The sequence below is a fragment of the Accipiter gentilis genome, chromosome Z (assembly GCF_929443795.1).
Source record: "Accipiter gentilis chromosome Z, bAccGen1.1, whole genome shotgun sequence".
NCBI classification, from domain to species: Eukaryota; Metazoa; Chordata; class Aves; order Accipitriformes; family Accipitridae; genus Astur; species Astur gentilis.
Window position 1 is genome coordinate 54,180,167 of NC_064919.1, and position 22,357 is coordinate 54,202,523.

At 38.4% G+C, this 22,357-nt stretch overlaps 2 protein-coding genes across 2 annotated transcripts in view; one reads left to right on the top strand and one right to left on the bottom strand.

The window, feature by feature from the left end:
* Positions 1–22,357, top strand: part of MPDZ (multiple PDZ domain crumbs cell polarity complex component) — a 1,139,709-nt gene that overhangs the window by 230,589 nt on the left and 886,763 nt on the right. The gene's annotated exons all lie outside the window — the stretch shown is intronic.
* On the bottom strand, positions 4,951–15,797 carry TYRP1 (tyrosinase related protein 1). Its single transcript, XM_049794720.1, has 8 exons — positions 15,728–15,797; positions 14,769–15,239; positions 11,721–12,043; positions 10,169–10,373; positions 9,047–9,214; positions 7,322–7,501; positions 5,785–5,931; positions 4,951–5,217 (listed from the first exon to the last, which is right to left on the bottom strand). The coding sequence occupies exons 2-8, from the start codon at positions 15,148–15,150 to the stop codon at positions 5,012–5,014; spliced, it is 1,611 nt and encodes a 536-aa protein (XP_049650677.1). The 5' UTR covers positions 15,151–15,239; positions 15,728–15,797; the 3' UTR covers positions 4,951–5,011.

A 22,357-nucleotide genomic window follows, 5' to 3' on the forward strand; every position in this document is an offset into this window, starting at 1 on the left:
CTAAACTGGAGGTTAAATGAGATTTCAAGTTACAGTTTGGTTTTGAGACAGGAGATCCATACATTTTGCTCCAAGTTAATATTTTGAAAATAAACATCTCAGTTTTAATCAGGCTTCCTTGCCAAATTATTCTTTTGGTAGTCAAATGTTTAGATGGGAGTCATTTTTGGACAATAAAAAACATTAAGATGACAAACTGAATACACCTCAGCAATAAATCTTGTTTTAGGAGTCATTCCAATTCTATGTCAAGGTAAAGCCATCATTAACCATTGTTGCTTAGCCCTTGCACACATAAGAGATGTGAAACTTCTGGGCTTAGAAATGCTTCTCTGAGTTACACAAATAGTTCAGCTTTGTGTTCATGCAAGTTATGATTTTACTTTATGATTTTACTATCCACCATTAAGAGGAAATTAACTGGACAGCCTAATTGCCCACCAGCTTCCACTAAGTTCTCCAACCTGGCTTTGAAAATCTTTACTTTTATGTAGAAATACCAGTTTGTAAGGGAAATTTTTCCCTTGATGCTGACCTTTTTGTAGGCAGCAAACTTACAGAGTCTTTTAAATTCCAGGATATATGGTACATTTATTGAACAAACTATGCTACATGATATAACCAACTGCCTTTGCTGTTTTCAAAGTAGTATCCCATTAGTGGCATAAGGTTTTCTGTTATAACCTTGTTTGCAATGCTTTTTTATTCCTTACTGGAAAATTTTGCATGTAGCAATAGAAATTCATGTTATTGGAATGTAGGGGAAGAGGGGAGCTATCATTACTGTGCTGTTTCACTTCCTCTCACCTTTCTTCAAATCTTCAAGTTCACAAGGTATTTCTCCAGGTTATCTTTATCCCTCTGTAGGTACTCTTCCAGTACTGTCCTAGGGGTGATGACTATCCACGCAGTGTGGTTTTGTGCATCAGCAACTCTCTTGAAAGAACTATATAAGGCTGATTCAGTCTTCATAACTCTGCTAGTAAAGGCCTACAGGGACCATATAGCCCAGATACTTCCTTCAGTACTATAGCATCATCTCTCCTCTAGTTAAATCTCTTCCCATTCTGCAGATCCTGTTCCAATGCCTAACTTTTCAGGCTTAAGCACATGACACTATATCAAAGGCTTCAGCATCAATATAATTCCTAAATAAAATCTTTGAATTATCTTATCATAGAAAGCTATTAAGCTAGCTAGCATCGTCTAACTTTGATTAATCTGTGCCATATATGATTCCAATTGTATTTTCATGGTTTATTTTGGAGACTGTCATGCTATTGAGTCTAAATTAATAAGCTTGTAGTTGCACAGAACATTTTTACCTTCCCTTCCCCATAAAATATTGATGCTTTCAATTGCAAAATACTTCAGCTGACCTGATAAAATTATTCAAACACGTTACAGATGGACTTACAGTTTTGTATGTAATTTTTAGGTTCTTGGATGGAAATTAGCTGCTGTCTTGATGCAGATATATTGTTCAGTTTCTGTCTTGTAAGGCAATTTCTGTCTCATTCCACAAGCCTTTAACTCTTTCTGTACAATATTAGCACAGTTCATCTTCCTGAAAACAGAGGTCGACTATCACTGACATAGAAAAATGTGTCTGGATCATGCTAATCTTGACTCTGCATTTGTTGCATTTGCATTTATATGGTCAAAGAACCTTTCCAATATTTCCTTCCCAAGGTCAAATGCAGCTTTGGCAGGTTTCTTTTTATTTCTAAAATTCCTGACCTTAGTTCCATTTCTCTCTTGCATATTCTCAAAGCCTCTATTAATATTGTCTGGAAAAAACCTGCGTTACTGTTTCATTATTTAAATTCACTAGTTACTGTCTACTAATTTGCTTATTAGAAGAGAACTAAATTTCAAAAGCCAAACTCAGATGCTGTTAGAGAATTAAGGCAAATAAGCATTAAAAATCATTAACAACCCTAGTTGTAGGAGATACCTAAGAGGCCTAATTTTTTGCTTGTTTGTTTGTTTGGTTTTTTTTTTGTGATACAGTAATTGCAATCTAAATCAAAACAATAACAATATGACATTTCATTAGACCAATAACTATTTGTGGAAAAAAGGTCTATCACCAATTACATCCATGGATTTTTGTTCCCTTAGCATCATTATCAATATTTATTCAGCATTCTCCAAATTTTACATAAATTATGCAGTTCTAATTTGTGTGAGAGTTTCTGTCTGACAACACTTTAGAGATTTCTGCTCATATACCAATCTGAGGCTCCTTTCAGTTTTTCCTTAATGATGCCAACCCTTTGCTACCTATGCCACAGTTGCTTTTGGCATGGTCCATCAGTTCAACATGAACTTAGCTCTATTTTCTCATCATTTCCAGATACCCTTTACAGCTGCCTTATACAACCCTTGTATGAAGAAAACTTCATGAGAAGAACAGGGAGGAAAAGTCACAGTGAGAAGTGACATCACATGCTTCATAATTGCTGCACCTAGGACTTCTCAGTGAGCACTTTTTTCCCAGCTTTTCACTTTCTTCTCGTCGTGACTTCTGCTACCTATTCTTGCCTCCACGTAACAAGTGAAAGCCTGTAGTTAACACACACTCAATTTTCTCGTGTTCATTTATTTTTCCTAATTTTCTCATATGCTGGCAATTTCAGATTTCAAACCTAAAACAGATTTTCCCCATCAAATTAGCTCAGGAACAGACACCAGGCAGTTTCAATGAATGGCAGGAACTTTTTCTCCACACCCAGACATAGTTCGGAGTACTGCAAATAGTGACCAAAGAAAGAAGGACTTGTGAGACTGTTATCAAGAATGGGTCACACACAGTCTCCACTTTCCCTCCCCCTCTAATTCCTATGCTTGCCGTTCCTTTTCTTTTAATTCTGCTATAAAAATCTACCTTGCTTCCTTCATTTATTTGTGGCAGCTGTAACTAGCAGGCAGTTCTCCTCATTCTCTGACCCACAAGACTTACGGCCTGTTCAAAACTTGAATGTATGCTTTTGCTTTAAGGATTTAAGTGGCTTTAATGGCTAATGTCCTTTGCACAAGATCTGGTCTTGCCATGCAGTTTTCCTTCTGCTATCAAGCTTCTGGATGCTACTTTTTTATCCACTGAAGTAAAAGCACTTAATAAAGAAAGCTCTATTATCTTAATTGTATAAATGAGTTGGATGAGTCACAGAGGTAAAAATATGCTAGCTAAGAATATTCAGCAGGTCAGTAACAGAGCTAAGAATAAAATCCAGGTCTCTTGACTGCAGTCCAAAGTACACTGGATCACCCTGCTTTAATCCATTGAAATCACTAAAGTGGATGACTTGTTAAGTTGCTACTCAGTACAAGCAAGAATGGCAGAAACAGTCATTTAAGTTGAAATCCAAGCTGCTGCTTCTGTACCTGAAATACCGATTGCCTAGACTGTAAACCCAAAAGCGCAACCCAAAAGACCTTTGTCCAATTTACTTTTGTGCCATGGGTGCCACAGGTGTAAGTTTTCTTTGTAAATATCAGTTATGTGTGTAAATTTTTGTTGTTGTCCATGCCCCATGCTTGGTAAGATGGGTTAAGATCATAACCCATCTTCCACTCATCTAGCCAAGAGTACCTGTCCTACTATTTACATCATTCTCAATGTTTAAATTCCATACCTCCTTGCAATTGAGCAAGTGTGCTTTGAGTACACCTGGTACTCACTGAGACCACTGAGGTTGACGCAACACATAGAAGGCATGACCCTTGCTTTTGCCTAATAACTTAATATCTAGGAGAGCTGCCTCAGACTGAAGGAGCTCAATACAAATTACTGCCATTTCTGTTGAAGCTGGGGTCAGACAGAGACACAAGAGAGAGCTTGACTTTATAGTCTGATAATTAGAGGGTTGAGTACATGATGTGGGATTCATTAGTCTGAACCCACAAATATCTCTGTATGTCAGCTAATGACTGCTAAATTAGATTCAGTAAGCCATCATAGGAAAACAATCAGATGATTTATCGGTACCCAGTTATGATGAGAGAGAGGTGAGGCTTGAAGCCAGATTCCTTAAGCCCTACCTCAGGCTGTAAAGGCAGGTGTCAGTTTGTTGCCCTCCTACTTGCTCATGTTGAATAAATTCAACAGCAGTTGCATATGACTATTTTTCCAAGTCTATTCTACAGCCTAATGCCTAGGGCCTTCTCTCAAAGTACAAGAGATGTGGGTTTAAATTCCCACAAGAGAGAATTGAAACCAGGTCTCATTGCTGGGGAGGATGCCCTGCCACAGATAGTGGGAGAGAGAAAGGGAGTGAGAGAGTGAGAAATAAAAATAAAAATAAAAAATAAAAAAATAAATAATAAAAAAAAATAAAAATAAGGCTGCTGCCAGCTGTCCTTTCAAATAGATGTCCCCTTCAGGCGGCTGTGTTTCAACATACAGCTGAAGCGTCCAAATGCTGGAGTGGCTTCTCGGTGGTGAATCTCTTTTCACAGATCCACCTAAAAGCAGCAATAAGATCAAAACTATGTTCTGTGAATAAAGTTGGATTTCAAACACTGTTCCTCTCAGAATTCCCTTTTAGCTCCCTGCCTGGCATGCTGCCTATTTTGAAACACATTTCTACTTGCCTAGCCAAGGTGTCTACTTTTATTTTGTATTCTGCTTCTGTCCCATTCTAGACTTGAGCTTTTCACAAAAGTACCTCGTAAAAGAATTCTGGGTATAAAGGCTAGATGAAGTCAGATGACGTCAGCTGTCAGCAAATTAACTAAATTTTACCAGATTTTACAGAATTATGCATGAAAGAGGCTTGCAGGTGAGCCCTGAAGAATTAATGGAATTCTGTTAAAATCAACACAGAATTAACATTGCAAAGGTGACTTATTGATACCTAGGTGTATGAAGGAGGTGAAGCCTGAAGCAAACATATCAAGACAGCTCACAGTTTATGCTCTTTATTTTAAAGCAGATGGATGACCACCATTTATAAAATACAGCAAAATAAACAGTTTCAGTCAGATGCAAAAAAGTGCTGTCTCTTCAAACAACAGACTGGCTTGGTGTTGATATGCCATCATAATCATCTGAGTAGTGCTGATACTGGTCAGTAAGAAGAGGCTGGTGCAACTCATCCTTATTTTTCTTGACACGTACGATACATGCAGCAGCAGCAAAGATAATTGCAACAAGAACCAGTGCAGTCACTATTGCGATAGTTATCATCTCTGTGACACGGAGAGCCCGACCTATGGGAAGGAAAGCAAAAGGGAAAGTTATTAAAAGTAAGTATCAAGTGTATAGATAAACATCAGAGGGACAGACCAAAGCTCAGTATCTGTCATATTCAATGAGATGTGAAGTAGAACTAGTTTAAATTTTGGTTGGTAATATTTGTTCCAAAATCTGAGAAAATTTCAGTCTCTCTTGTTACACTGTAAAAACACTCCTGTACCTTTCTTCTGCTGTCTGGTTTGTGAGAGATTTGCATCCTCTGCAGTAATTTAATGGAGGCATATTATATATGAACAATGACCTTCTGCAAGGTTTAGATCCAAATGAGAACTTCTCCAAAAATTGAAGTGGATAGTGGGAGCTTCATGCAGGAACTATCTATCATCAGTAGCTATTTAGCTGTACTAAATCCCAAACACAACTGATTTGGAAGGCAAGGCAAGAAAAGAGAAAAAGACTTTTACAAAGGCATCAAATATTGTTTGTGAAATTTGAACCAACTTTGTTATATGACGCATAAACTTAAAGGGAGAAAGACATGATGAGAAAAAAAGAGGAAGCATGTAGGTTGGACAGTTTACCTGGCCACTCAACTTCGTAGCTGTATCCCAGGTTTTCTGGTGCAGTAACAAACATTTCATCATTGGTAACTGGAGGCCAGAAAGGCACCATGTTGTACTGGCGGTTATGTCCAATAGGGGCATTCTCCAGTGGATATATTGAGATATCTAAATTTGAAAGTCAAATCACACTTCTGTAAATAAAACCAAAATAATTTGTACTACTGCATTTTTTCCCAGCAGTGACTCAGGGTTTTGAGCACTTCAATTTTTTTGTTCCTAACCTAAGTTAATCCAGAAGGATTGGTTTTCCAGTGTGACAGATCCAGAATGTAGGGCTCTGCTCTGTCCAAACCCAAGACCACCAATGATATCTCTGTTTTTTAACAGAAACCACCAGTAAATTGTAAAACTTTCTGCCTGTGTTGGGCTTTTAATGTCTTCTCACATGGAAAAGGAGAAATATGTATATATGGGGAACTTGGAAAACCTTTTTGCTACAATCTGACTTTGTCTGATTGTAACAGTGATGCGCTCTCTCATGAAGTTCAGGAGGGGAGATGTTACGGACTCCAGTGGAAATTTTTTGCAATTTTATGGTAAATTAGGAGAAAGTCAGCTGAAGAAAAAAAAAAAAAAAAAAAAAAAGGACCAAAAAAAAAGGCATCTGGTAAGATGATGCAAAAGCTTGTGATATGTCATAGGTCATGTAAGTACCACAAGGGATACAATTGCTCTCTGATAGTTGATGTGGGAAAAATACATGAGGCAGGTTGTGGAAGCTGCACAAAGAAGTCTCAGTTGTGCAACAGCAGCTGCCTTCTGTAGAAGAAGGAAGAGGTGTCTGGATTATCCTAAGAGGAATACAGTTGCTGCTTTGTGCAGACTAATGCACAGACATTAGGATTACACAGAATTCTCCCTCCCCAGTTCACTGATGCCAGTCTCCTTCCTTCTTTATTTCTTTTTTTCTTCCTTCTTTGCTGTTCCTTCCTTCTGTCCTTCCTTCCTCCTTCTCCTTCACTTCTGCCCTTATTCCTTTTCTCTTTTCTTTTTGGAGTTAAAGAGGCAAGGACAGCAACAGTGACCATCCTTTGAAATGGTATGGAAATGGTTATGGAATGCTGGTAGTAAATCACAAAGGTGGTCAAAATGAATTCTAAGGGTGTGCATGGCATCTGATCTTTTTGAAGAGAAAATACATAGATATTTAGTTCACACAACAATGGAATGTCCATGAAGTATTTGAACCTTCCATGGTTGCACTATCTTTGCTCTATGGAGACAATGTATTTGCACATTTTGTTTTCTTGAATTGTGCATGGTGTCTCTGGCCAAGTCCCTTGACAGACAATGATTTGAAAATGGACGTCAGTGGGGTGAGGAAGGGAGCTTGCCTGTTATTACTCTGTCTTTGTTAACTATATGAGTTGTTAAAACTCCAGTCCTCTCTCCTAAGCATAGGGGCATCTTGCTGTTCCACAAGAAGCAGCTGAGCTCCTGTGATGACAAAGACTGACAACCACCCATCTTGCCTCTGTCCATGAATACATCTTACCTGCAGAATACCTTCTTAGCCACTCATCAAAAACAGCATCTGTAAATGTGTGCAGGAGGACAAAAATGGGATCATTTGGTGACAAATGAGTTTGCCCTCCTGTCCCATTCAAAAATAGATGAGCCAAGTTGTGAAGACTTCGAACTGCTGGGTCGTATTTCCCTGAAGGATCACTGTACCCTGAATATGCGAACAAAGAAGAACACAAAAAATCCCAGTGAACGTTTTGGTTGGAAGCTTCAGTCCCAGATAGACACTTTTTTCTCTGAAAGGCTGTCATGTTGTGTTGACTTGTTTAACATAAATGACTAGCTAATTCGGTACCTACCAGCATTTGAGAAATTTCCCTAGCATACATAATTTTCAGATTAAAATAGCCTTTACAAAAGAATGCTGAGAATGTGGAGTGCAAGGCTGCTGGGATCTAATTAAAAAATGGCCAAAATAAACCACATCATTTCATGAAAGTAAAGGTATATATTTGGGACCTACATATCTTTCAGCATATTGGAAATAGCTACATGTGTTTTCTAACTGCTGACTTAAGTGTGTATATTTTGACATCTATCCTAATGAGCCAGCTGTTATTTTCCACACATCATTTCCATGCTTACTGCGAACACATCTCAGAAAGCTTCACATGCTCTTTTTTTTCAGTGAAGATACCCCATGTAACTCTGTTAGTGCCCAACACCTCGTAACCTCCATGTCAGATGTCAGAATCTGAAGCATCATGAAAACTTCTCCTGTTTTCAAGCTTTGTCCAAACTCTCCAGAGAGGGGTCCATACAGCTAATTTGCTAAAGCCATGTTTAGATACCTAGGTACTGATAGCCCATTTGTCAGATGTGGTAAGCACCCAAAACTTTCATATAGACTTAAAAGGTTGGTGCACATTCTTGATTTTGTTCTCCAAGAGAAATAAAATGGAGCAGATCCTCCCTGTTGTAGGAGTTATGCCTCTTTGAAAGAGCCAGAGGATCTATAGGCTTGGCAGGGGTTTGAACTGTCACTTGGTAATCTTTTTTTCATGAATCCTAGTCTTTCCTATTAAAAACTCTGGATTATTAAAGTGCAGAAGCAGTTGGCAGGATACTGGCTGAAAAGCATGAATCAAATCTTTAGGCTGGTTTTTGTGTTTGGGAGTGTGTGTTCACATGCCAGAGACTGAAAATTTGATTTTAAATGTGTAGAGCTTAGAGAAGAACTGAGTTATATGGTCCAGAGAGAAGGACTAACATGTTTAGCAGGAAGTCCTGTACCCAGACCTCAACTACTACTTCAATACCATTTCATTAAGTTCTACCAAGGCTTACAATTTGTTTTGCTTTCTTTTGTTTGTTTTAATTCAAACAAAAGACTAACTGCTATGAGCAATTGTTTGCTTCGTTTAAGGATGCAGCTGCATCAGTCCACAAGGGCTGTCTGTTTTCAGCAGTGGCAACCTATTACTAGGTTACAAGGATGTGATTTCAGCTAGTTTCTACTTAGTATGCCAGTGACAGACTTTTGAGGCTTTTATGCATTTAAAAAACCAACATAAGTTAAAAAGTAATTTACCAAGAGCTTATTTCCACTTAATACTAAGCTAATAATGCTAAGAACAATGTGTTCTTAGTGTCCAATAGACTGTCTCCAAACTCATACTTCCAACAGGAAAAATGGCAAGCCTACTCCCTTGACTTATTTGTAGTTGTTCCAGGTCCTTTTATTTGCTGTGCTTACCTTCTACTGTGTTACGGAAACTGTCTGTTGAATTGGAATAGAAAGGAGGAGTGTCAAATACACCAACTTCCAAACACTGAGCAACATCCTCGGGCTCTGGGAGACGCTGTACCATAGGTCGTGCAACATTTCCAGCAGGATTTCTTCGGATGGGACCACCTTCAGTGCCTGGGGGTGGAGAGAAGAGAGAAAACTATACTGGTACTAAACAGTAGGCCACAGAATGCATCCTTCTAATGACTGAACCATGGGGGGAAAAAAATATCCCTTGCAAATGACACATAAACTTAATGTATGGGCCAGTTCTTCATGTCAGGCAAAGAATCTGAATTTTCATGGAATCCTGTGTGCTGGATCCTTTGCATCAGGATTTAAAAAAGCATCTAGAAACTTCTTACTGAATTTTGTGGTTCTGTAAGTGCTTTGGGAAAATTTTCTATAGTTTTTCAATGTGATTTATTGATGAGACTTAGGACAAAAGTTTTGAGGATGTCTTGTAGAGTAGCTGGGGAAAGGACTATAGTGGATTATGTAGGTGACTAACCCAATATTGTGGTTTTGTCCTGTTTTCCCCCCCTATTTCCATGAAGATGCAGAGTTGTGACTTGCAGGTGATGAATAAACAAGAATCTTGCTGGGTTTTTTTAGCTCTTGTAGCTGAGGTAGATGTATTGCAATTCAATATTCTTCACTCTCAAAACATGCTCCACAGTTAACATGGGGATTTGTTAGATGTTCTCCTTTTATGAGCAAAACACCGTGAAGGTGATAAGTGGAGTAGTCAGAAGAAAACTTGAGCTTCAGTTAAGAAATGACACTGCCAGATTTAATTAATAGATACTGCATAAGAAGGAAAGTCAAAGCATTTAGCTCTTCCTCTGCCACAAGATCCTGATCAAATTTTGAAGTGCTTGGTGCCTCAGTGCAAGACAGATAAGCAGTATATAGTATCTCAGTATCTCTGATAAATATCTCAGAAGACTGATGAAACTTGTATCAAGAATATTCAAAAACCACTTTAAGACTTTTTGGCTGGGAAAAGCCATTGCAATGTAAAGTATTATATTTGTTTATTATTAAAAGGATTTTTTTTTCCAAATATTTGCCAGCAGTCATACTTACTGTTACAGATGGTACCCAGAGTTTCATAGTCTTCTATATTTTCACACAGCACTCGCCACTGAGAGAAGATTGAGTTCTGGCTGATAAGAGAGACATCAAAATTGCTTCTAGCTCCCATCAAGTCATCTGAGCAGATATCACAGGTGTTTTGTCCTGTTGCAAAGTTCCAGTAGGGCAGTCCAAAACTGGGGTCCTGCAGCATGTTCTAAAACACATAAATATGGTGTTAATACATGTGTGCCCCATATAGGTATAATATTTACTGCTAGAAGGATGATAAAAAAGTTAAATACATCTTAGTAAGAGTCAGAGTACTGCCTCATGGAGGAAACAAAATCTATGGAAAATCTATGAAATCTATGTAATAGCTTTCTGTAGTTTTTCACATTGATGGATGTGTTCAACAGAACATATAGTTGGACTATTGAACTGAGTTATGGTTCTCCCTCATTAATAAGACAGTACCTCTTCCATGAAACCATATTGTGAATAGTAAGAAACAATACTGATACCCCATTTTTCCAAATATTTTTAATGGCCTGTGAACAGCAGCAGTGTTTGTAGCACATAGAATAACTAAGCCAACTGTGGAATGACTGAGCAGATGGAAAAGTAAGGAAAAGGGATACTGGCTCTTCAAATTGTCATTGTTTGATTCCAGTGTGGGTTGGAGTGGAGTGTGTCTGGGCTTCCAATATTTATACACCAGGATATGTTGGCCAACCAAGTTAGCTTAACTAATGATCAAGTTTACTAACATAAATAGGAATATATATTAAATCACCAAGACCTAGAATTCCTTAAGGCTTCCACATAATGAAATTCCATTGATGTCAAATGTAATATTTTGAAGGGAGTTTGTGCCTCAGCCTGATGCAGAGCCATTGAAGCTTGTGAAAACACTTGAAATGATTTCAAAAACTATTTAATCTTGACCTTGAAAACTTAATTCTCTCTTCTTTAAGAAGGATGGTGGTCCATAAAATAATATACTCCTTTTATGGATAGGTCCACGCAAGAAAAGGAAAATAAAAGATTCACTGATTTATGGAACAGAGTATAAAAACCCACTAATTTCTCTAACCAGTTACACTAATTATACAAATAAAATGTGATTCTGAATCCCTAAGCCATTTCTGTAATACTTTTATTTAGAATTTCTGCTGCTTTGATTAGTCTAACTTAGTCAAGAATCAGAACCTTCATATTAAAAATAACACTGTCAATAACTTCTGTTGGTCCAATAAAATGCCTTCTATGGATATATCTGGAATTTGTATCTATTTTTACAGAAGATTTTTATGTAACTTTCATGTTTTCCATTACTCTGATTGAAATATTATTTTTAACACCTCTATAACAATGACAGTCTAAAACCCAAATGCACTCTATTAGGTTTGGTATACCTAATGAATTACTGAAATTGAAGCAGAGCTATTTCAATTTATAGTAAGAGCTGCTATCATTTTTGCCTATTGGAATGTGGGGAGAAGTTCTTTAACTGCACAAAACATAGCATGAACACATGGCCTAACATTAACATGAACGTTACCTGCATGTCTCTTTCAAGCTGCAGTAGATGGTACCTATGCCATGTGACAAAAGCTGGTCCCTCATGAGAGAAATCAATTCCTCCAAAACTCTGCTGCCCTGCACCAAGGAAAGTCTTTCTGACAGAATAATAATGAGACCACACAAAGTAGTTATAAATTGAGATATTCTCGAATTGTGGTGTGTTGCCATCTGGTCCAAATATTTCCTCACGTCTTCGTGTGGCAATAACAATGTCAGGATGGATTGTCACCTTAGCTTGGTGTAAGGCATTCACAAAACGCCTCCTTTCTTCTGCACTCAGATCCAAAAGATTCCTCCTGACTGTGAGGGTACAGAGAAAGCAAGTTACCAAAGCAATAGACACTCAAGCCTGATCTCACAGGACCAACTTATTTTGCTCCTAATAATTCTGGGTAAGTCCCTTTTTCTTCAAGCATTCATCCATTTTTTATTGAGGCAATTCAGAGAATATTGAGCATAAATAGAAAAAGGTTGAGCTGAATAGAAATAAAGCCCCAAACCTTGTGGGTTTAGTGCTTTTAGAAGTATTGTTACAGATTACCCTTCCATCCTGTCAGAGAAATGACAGAGTTCTTTGTCACACAAACCTTTCAGAACTTCATCCAATATATGTAAGGTTTCCTGTGGTAATACTTTACAAGAAGAGAATACTGTATAGCAATTTATAATAATCAGAAGCTCTACCACTTGACAATTTAGTGAAGAAGTACATTGTTTATGGTTGAACCATTATAGGAAAAATGGCAGATTCGTCAGTGAATTGTGAATTATGAATTTCATGTAGTACAACACCTCTCTTTAATGTCATTACCTGCTGTTATTAACAACAGCCATATACTAGTCCTTTTTAGCAGTATATCTCAAAACCATTTAAAAATATAATTTTCCACATATAGACAGTGAAACAAGTAAGAAAATTGGCTTGTTGAAATACCAGTATATCAGCAAGAGGAAAAGAGTCCACATCACCTCAGTTCCAGTCCAGCACTCTTTCACCTGGACTGAGATTTCAGGCTAAGTTTAGACTAACACACAGGTAGAAGTCCTTACAGCTATTCTTCAATATGCACTCATTTTCATTATAAAAAATACTGTAAAATACGTAATTGTCCAAGTGAGTGATAGACTATGTTGATATGAGAAGCAACAGGTCTTCAGTATGAATCAATATGAAGAATAAAAGTGAATTACATTTTACTGTATAAAGTTGATTCAGTGGGGCATATTTTGGCTTCATTGGAGTTTATAGAATTATTTTTTATGGAAGATGAATTTCATCCATGGGCTCTGTATCCAGAAACATGCTTTTATCTGGACTGATATGCTAGCCCTTGTCACTGAAGGGTTTTTGTTGTTTATTTTAAGTAGCACACTAAAAATATCCCTCTAATTTTGATTTACATAGGTATCTTAACATTTTAATTTTTCAAAACAGGTACCTTAACCACAATAAAAAAATTGGGCTATTATTAAAGTTAGGCATGAATTTAGAAGATATGAAGGCACCAAACTGCATTTTACAGCTATTTTATGTGGATATGCCAACACTAATCCAATAGTTATTTCTAAAGCCTCGGCGGCAGCAGGGTCCAGCTCTATGGATGGACAAAAGAGGTGACCTCCATGTGGAAACTTAAAGCATAATAAGAAGCTAATTTCCACTATTTAAACTCAAGTTGTCATGCATGATAAATCTGATTCACTTAACATTTTACTGAGTAGTAAAGGATTTAATAAATGAGAAAAGTAAAGTGCTTTTGTATACCCTAGAAAATCAGCTAAAGCTGCTTTTTGCCTATCTCCAGATTTGCTTTGCTAAGTTTGTGTGTGTTAATATTTATTTCTTGGTTATTTTTCAGAGTTATCATTGTTAATGAGAACAAGCCAGAGCATCAGAGGGTGCAATCTGGCTTAGCAGGTTCAATTCATGAGTCATACTTTCTGCTTTCTAGTCTGCTTCCTGGAGCTCAAAGAATAAAATCTTAAAGTCTTTCCCACAGCCCTCAATAAGTTGTTTTTAAGTAATCTTAGTGTTAAGATTTTGAATTGGTAATTGATCCTTTGTAAACCCTTTCTGGAACATGCAGTCATGTTCATGGAGCATTTCCTATCTGGTGAAAATAATTGCAATGCTGATTTCTATTTCTGCAAGAGGCACTGCACATTTCTGCTAGAGACCTGTTGTTTCTCATGTCAACAGAATACATCACTCATTTGGGGGATTATGACTTTTACAGGATTTCAATAACACCTTAAAACTTTCACTAATAAAGACTGAAATCTTGTTCATTCAGATGATTTTGACTTGAGAACAAGGATCTGTCCCCAAGCCTGCTTGTCTTTTTCAGTTTACCTACAATATTCAACATCTTTCCAGTACCACAAGGATTTTATAACCATTTAAAAAAATTTTAGATCTCTGTTTACTGATGTTCTGAACTAAACTGAAACTGGAGGACTCTCAGAAAGACCCACCAGTCCCTGTGTTGATTCATCTGAACAACTCATAGTCATGACTTAAGGCTTTTAAAGACAATGACAGCAACTAGGTGAGTAAAAATTTACAAGGCCAGGTACATAGTTTAAAAATGTATTAAGGGATTTTTAATCAAAAGAGCTGCTGTCACACTTAAAGTACTCAAGGTATTACACATGATATCTAGATAAGTATTATTCCCATATTCTGAAACACACAGACATATCTATATACAGTTTCACTCTTAAATAATTCCAAAGAATACAATTTTTTTCAGCTTAAATGTTCTATTCTTTAATGGACTTGGTCCTAATCCTGCACTGACTACAGGTTTTGTTTCTTCCTGTTATTGGGTAGTAAATGTAGGTGTTTGGTACACAAGCTGAACAACTCATCTATCAGCTGCCTTAATAACCCCTACGGCAATGTAGATTTGCTAAATAAATATAAGGGGCATTTTGTATTGTAAAGAAAAGAAATACGCTAAGTACATTCAGAAGCAGGCACTGCCAACAGGCAATTTTCATGTCATATTTCCCATGCTCTTACCTATATTGATTTGTTGGCTACAGGTAGGTCCACTCCAGCCAGGGCGACATGACCCACAGTTGTAACCGGAGAAGTTGCCATTGCACCGACACGTTTGGTTGAAGAAGCGTATGGGCCATTGCTCACGGTCATCCCGCCCATCATGGATATACTGTGGGCCGTGGGGTCGTGAATCGACAGTCACCTGTACGCACCGGCCCCTCCCTGTAGACACACCGCACCGGTCAGTACCTGGCCCAAACACAGGGAAATAGTCTGGGCAACACATGCCGCTCCTCAGGGACTCGACAGTAGCACACTGGCGAGGAAACTGAGCTCCAGCTTGGCCAAGCATGCTAAGAAACGGTGGAAGGGAAAGGAGCAGCAGCATGGGGAGCGGCATGATGGCAGATCCAGCAGAGCCGGCTCCTTCCAAGAGCCAGCTGTCCACACACGCTGACTTCTCTCCTGCGATGGGACACCCAGCTACCTCTACAGAGAGAGAGAGGGAGAGAGAGAGGAAGAGAGAAAGAAGAATAAAAACAAGCGATACAAACCTTCAGGCTACCCTTTCCACCCCAGAAAGTGCACCTGAACCCTGCACTTTGATACTCTAACTGGAAAAGCAAACAGCTCTGACTACAGACACTAATGTTCTTCTCTAATTATCAGCACAAAAGATAGTAACTTCCTAGAGCTATGTTTGCTCATTGACTTCTAAGTGCTTCCCGAACGTTCATTCACATTGTACACCTGCAAGCCAGATTTACTTCACTACCACAACATGCTAAAACCAGTCTAAGGCACCAATTTTTTGAACCTTTTGTTTCACCACCTCCCTACCCCCGTTTGTGCCTTTCTTTTCTGCATTTAACTAGTGTATCTTGTTCTCTACTTAGCAGTTCCCCTCTGTGTTCCCTTGCTCTTCGCTAATGGCAGCTCCACCAGAAAGTGAAGTTACAACGCTTCATGCATTGTACCTGTTCCCTCTTTCTGGTACCTCTCCTCTGCTGAGATCCCGTTCTATCTCTGTACGTCCTACAACTGTGTCTCACCCAAAATAAGCACTGCTAATTTCTCTCCTGGTTCAGTCTGCTTACTAATCCTTCTTCTACCAACACAGTACAGCTTGGCCTCACCCTCCTTCTTCTATTAATCCCCTTTCTACTTCAGTGCATTTCCCTGGACTTTAAGTACTTGAACAGCACATGATTTCTTTCATGCTTATCTCCTTGTGATTTTACAAGTTTTAGCAAAGGTCAGAGACAAATACTTGAATTCAAAACAGAACAACTGTGAAGGTTTTTTTTTTAATTACTTGCAAAGAAAGGCTCACTTGAAAACAGACAAAGAACACTGGGGAAATTCACATTTAACAGACTTTTTTTAAAAAATAAAATTTTTCAAATGGTATTTTCAAGATCAGGCTGAAGTGAGTGACAAAGATATGTTATTTAGAAAATTAAACACGCCAATCTAAAGTTACAGCTTTGAGTTTAACTATTTCTTTTCATAATCAAATAAAATGACAATGATCTTACTGGATGGAGTATCCCCAAATGCTAAATTCTGAGCAGGTGCTATGAAGGGTAATGAAACAAAGAAATAGAGAAAAACAGTCTCTGAAATGAACAAAATACTTCTCTATTTTTTGCAAGGACAATTTCCACTGAGCAAAACTGTCCCTATTCAAGATCTTACTCTCTGATCTATCAATAAGCATGGCTTTCAGTGGGGTAAGGATATTTTTTCAAGAAACATCTTAGCTGGCACCAAGATAACCCATTAACAAGTTTTCTGGGAAAAGGTTCAACCACAGTGTAACTGACATCAAGCAGAAAATGGATTACGTACTCCTTCTTCTGCTTCTCTATATGCAAGTCAAAGTATGAGAGTCCACCCAATTCTGGCAGGCTACAGAAATAGTTTTTTGTGTGTTTATTCTTGCCAACCTGCCATGCACCACAGCAGTGAACCTTGCCAGCTGTGGTTTGTATAACCACACATGCTATAGCTTGCTTCAGTGTAGTACCAAGGCTTTTAGTACACTTCTCCATATTTTTAACTCATTCTCCATTTGCAGACAGGAATATTTGATAATCCTTAAATGAAACTCTTTCTTTTTCTGGCTTTCTCTTTATCCTCCTTGGGACACGTGGCACAAATACACTGTTATCACATCAGAAGGTAAACCAGGGCTAGTAAAAAAACTCCTGAGATTTTATCTGAAAAGAACTCTGAGATCAAAGAAGAAGGATACAGGTTTTAGCTATGAATATTTAGAAAATACAGCAATTTTTGCAGCAAACTTAGATAAATCCTGTTCCTTACACAAAGCCCCAGTAAAAAGAGCAAACAGATATACTGACTGGGGTTGGCTGGCATCATAAAACTGCCCTTTATAATGGTGGACATGATGTAGACCTTTTGTAAGCCTTCTGCATAGCCAGCACCTATGAATTTTGTTCAGCAGTCTTCTAGAGCTGCACAGCTGAGGATCATTTCCCTTCTTTGCCCCTAGATGTTCCCTTGGGTTTCCTGCTGGAAATCTTGCTGAACAGTTCAGTGGTATGCAATCCTTTTTATAGTCTTTATTTTGATATTCTTGCTTAAGAGACTCCTGCTCCCCTACTGTGCCTGGAAAGACTTGACCTTGGAGATTATCCAAATGCACAACATCTCTGTTTCTGTGGCTCTGTTCAGAAAGGGCTTGTCTACATAAGCAAGGTAATGAGGAAAAAGTCGGTGTGTGCACCCCTAGCTCACTAATTGCCTGTGTGGACTAAAAGCCCTGCAAAGAGAGTTAGTTAATATGCTAGACATTTGCATGTAGTTTGCAAAATTTTCCTTGTGTAAACATTAGTTCTTGATGCTGAGAACAAGTCTCTATGAAGCCACATGAAGTTCAGCTGTGGCCTATAGCCTAATGTGCTGGAGAATGTTATGAAAATATAGCCAGTTTCATTTGTGCTTGAATGGTGATTGAAAGCTGATGTGCTGGTTCTGTCTTACCTCGTGCCATTAGTTATACAGTCAATCATCAGTTCTCTGGGAGCTACCCTATGGTATTTACTGAGTGCCCAAGATTTACAAATTCTTTAAACTATGATTTACTTTGACTGCTACCATAGTTCACCAAGATTTTTACTCCTCAGTCTCAAGAGACATAGACCCTTAGAAAAATTAGATTTTGCCAACTTTGCCTAAGTTGCACAGGAAGTACTTTAGTGTTTATTACTGTTGTTTGTGTATTACCTCTAGTGTGATGACACCACACTGCAAGTGTTTGTGAACTGAATATTGGAGTGGTCAAGTGGATGAATTTGGCAGTAGGCAAATGAACATCTGAAATGAAGGTACAACTGTGGTAACCTTCATTATCACAGTCTTAGCATTCTGAGTGTTTGGAAACCAACAGCCTTATCTTCAGCTTGTGTAAACTAATTCCATGATTTACATCACCTGTAGATCTTGGCTAGGTCTTATACCTTAGCTCGTTTTTGTTAGTTTTTAGTGTTGTTTTTTGGTTTTGGTGGTTGGTTTTTTTCCTTCTTTTTTCTTGTCAGTACCATCATTAGTCAATCTTTTCAGAAAATAAGCCAACTCCCCCGTTTACAGAGACAGCTTTGAATTGTTTTGATTTTCTTTTTCCTTCCCAGTAGAAGAAAATAATGATGCTTTTATGAAAAAAAGCAGAGTTAAATATCACTTGTATGATAAGCAGGGGCTTTGAAGATGAGTCAGAACTGACCTTCTGTTTCTATATCTGAACACCTCTGTACAAACACAAATGTTCAGAAAATTTGGGTTCACATATGAATCCAAATGCTGCATGGGATCTTTCTTTGTGAAAAGCAAGCTACCAGAGGACGCTTAATCCTCATGTGTGTCTAGATGTGAAAATGTGAAAATATAATCTTCCAGAATGAAACTTTATTATATAATAAAATTCAAGGGAAGTGATTTTACTTCATTAGATTCTAAAAATATGAAAATATGAGAAGCCATTGTCATCTTTTCATTCAAACTGCGAAATAAAATTTCAGATATTTATGTATAAACCTGACATTTCTATTCACTGAACATGATATACAGTGCTAGTGTTTTATAAAGAGATTGTTATTATTGTTAACACAGATGGCTCACTTTTGCTTTATAGCTACACATAAATAAAATAAGGTTTATTGAAAGCGCAGGCAACTTGTCAGGAGAAGAGTACTGGAAAAAACATACTTCTGTTGAACATTTTTAAAAGTAAACTTGCATTTTTCATGGAAAGAAATTACCTGAGACGGTAGGTATGCTAGAGTTTGCCACTGGATTGTGCAGTACTGCAAGACCTTTACCTCAGCTTGAAAATGTCAGTATTTCTTGAGATGTGTCATAACCTGTGATGTATATACTGGAAAATATGAAACAACATTTTTTCTTTTTTTCTGACTAAATGAGACTGTCACATTAAAAGTTAAAGAAACAAGGTCATTTAACCATCCCTTCTCTTCTCCCCTTCAAAAAAGAAAAAAGTTCAACTGAAGTTGCAGAGCTTCTCCTAAGGACATTAGAAGGCAAAAATGGAAGCCCAGCTCCTCCAGTAAAGCTGGCAGAACCTCTGAAATGCTCATGAAAAGTCTGAGTAGGATTCCATGTTCTGTCAGCACCCTGGGTAGATACCCCCTCATGAGGATCTCAATAGGATGAGTTAAGGGGCTCAGTGGCACGTGTTAAGGTGCTCAGCAGGACAATTTGAAGGTCAGCTCCATCGCTGATGAGAAGCCAGAAGTTTGGGCTGCCCTTCTTTCCTGTGGAGCTGCTTCTTAGCAGGGGCTGTCCCTGCTGTCCCTGCCTGAGCCATGTTGCAGCTGCTTAGCAGCCGTGTCTGTGCCTAGGCTGGCTGGCATTCACCCTCAGCTCCTGCCTCCCTTCTCTTCTGGAACAGCCAGCCCTTGCTCCTCCCTGACACCTTCAAGTTCCAGCCTTGTGTCTCCATCATTGCGAGGGTGTCACTGTGCTCTGAGCCTGATGGCTCTCTGTGCTACCTAGGGGAGGAATGTAGGACTCTGCACCGTGCTTGCTCTTAAGCTGAGGTTGGGCATCCTTCAGTAATAACGTTTACCTCTTTATATATGTCCTCACAGTGTAATGTTGTATGGTTAGATAACTGAAACAGATAAAGAATATGTGAGATCACACAAAACAAATTGGTTAAAGTTGTGAATGTAATGATTTGTTCTTTACCAATACCTAAACAGATGTTAATGTCTGCAGGAGAAGTATCATATTTTAAGCCATAAATTATATTAAATGTCTTGATTATGGTACCAGTTTCACAGAGAGCCCAGCAATATCTTTTAAAGGAAATAGCATGGCCACAACCACTTTGATCATTAATTTTGATATGATTTCTGCTATGATGTTTCTTTGAAAAGCATTCTTCTGAAAAAGCAAAGAATTACATAAATTTCAGTTTTGTGAAGAAAGGAAAGAAATTTCAGAAATGAACACATTTGAATAGATTTTACAGTTTTAACTGTAAGATCATTCCATTTTACTTCAGTAAGCTTAAGAAATATGGAATTTTATGTGAAATGAACTAGGCAAACTTTGGAATCAATTGACAATATCTCACATCTTAAAAAGTATGATTAAAATCAGGCCTTCATCACTACTTCTGTTGTTCTTTTCTGATTAAATTGTCTATTTTTCAGGTCTTTTACTCATCTGTATTTCTTACAAACCCTTGCTTGATTTTTCTTGCTCTTCTAATATCCTGTTAGCTTTTGTACAAGTGACACCCACTTATACAGAGACATTACAGGTAGTCAAGAAGATGTTTAAATACATAAAATTTCACTCCCCCCCTCCCCACCCCCAACTGTTGATTTTAGTATTGCCAGTGATTTGAACTGGAATGTTTTTAAGAAGAATTACAAAATAAGCAGAAGAAGCTGTTTAGATCATAGATACCAAGGTCCAAGAGAGCAAAATGACAGAATGAGAGGATTGCTCAGGCTGGAAAGGACCTGCTTGCATTAGTATAACCTCCTGCTCAAAGCAGGGTTGACACTGTATTCAGAACAGGTTGCTTAGGTCTGTATCCAGCTGGATCTTAGAAAACCCAAAGGATGGAGATGGCACGACCTTGCTGTACTGCAATTCCACTTTAGGCCACAACCTGTCCTGTGCTTTTGGAAGCCAGCATTGGCAGTCTGCTGTTGGGTGCTCTCAAAGCCATCCTTTATGCCTGCTGAAACAGCTCCAGTTCCACAGCCTCTCCTTGTGGGGCAAGGGCTCCAGCCTCACCATCTTCATGGCCACCTCTGAACTTAGTCTAATGATGAGATCTGATGAGCACTGGGCAGAGAGGACAATCCACGGCCATCCTCCAGAGCTGCTCCCTGGCCCTGCAGGAAGGGAGGCTTGGCCTCATCCTTGCTGAATTTCATAGTGTCCTGTCAGCCCCTTCCTCCCCCTCTCCAGGTCCCACTGGACTGCAGCCTGGCTCTTGTGTATTGCTGTGCCTTCCGCAAAGGGGTCTGAAAACACCTCTGGCAGAGTATGCACCCCTTTCCTGACTGGATACTACACCAGTTGTAAAAATTAAGTTTTCAAGGCAGACAAGAAATCCTTCTCCTGCTGTCAGATTTCATAAACTTTCAAACTCTTCTTTCTTGGAAGTCTCCAATCATCACTTGCTCAAGCGCAGTCCGGACATTACATTAAGTAATTTGTAACATCCTCAGCCCCTGTCCTCCACAGTTTCTTAGATTCATAGATTTTACTGTAAAATGTAAATAGAATTCTGAAGAGTCTTCTGTTGTTTGCACTCAAATACCGTCATCTTGGATCAGCTCAGAATCTCTTGTCATAAATGTCTGAGACCAACAAACTAGGCAGCACTGAAGGACAGCACTGAATACCACACCTGGCCAGTTAACCTAGGTCACCTTCTCTCTGAAATAAAGCTGGATCTGGAATAGAAGATATTGCTTATATGGAATGCTCATATATCCTACAACAGCCTACTGATAAACGCTTTTTAAAGTACACTTTCAAAGTAGGCGGAAAGTCTGGAGCTGGAATACACACATCTGTTTGTTTAGGGCATGAGAACACAGTATTCATTCATAAGCTCCATTCCTGAACACATGAAAAGACATATGATTGTAATGATATTGCTTCATATCTTTTTATTCCTGGGAAACAGTACCTTAAAGAATCATTAAAGGTCAGTGCCAGGAAACAGAGCCTTGCCATCCAATGTCATTGAGAATATCTAGTGGAACAAAGTTGTCTACTTGGGTAAACCACCTCTTTGCACTTCTTCAGTTGCAGTAGCCCTGTTAAGTTCTGGACATTTGAATAAGCACATTACATTTTGAGGTTTAGGCTATTTCTTCTAATTTCAGCTGGTGTATCCTAACAGCTCAAAGCAAGGCTAATGTAAAGGAGACCAAAATTCACCTGATAATTTTTCTCCTGAAAAGCAGTGTTGGGGGGAAAAAAGAAAAAAAAAATAAATAAAAAGAACAGCCTATTATGTTGTTGTTCTAGCATACATTAAGCAACAAGCAGTCAAAACTACTGTCTCAAGACATCGGTAGACAGCTGAA

Coding starts and splice junctions, on each gene's coding strand:
- TYRP1 (XM_049794720.1), bottom strand. CDS start 15,150: ATGCCGCTCCCCATGCTGCTGCTCCTTTCCCTTCCACCGTTTCTTAGC. Junction 10,374..11,720: donor AGCTTGAAAGAGACATGCAG/GTAACGTTCATG, acceptor TATGTGTTTTAG/AACATGCTGCAGGACCCCAG. Junction 5,932..7,321: donor GCTAAGAAGGTATTCTGCAG/GTAAGATGTATT, acceptor TTTCAAATTTAG/ATATCTCAATATATCCACTG.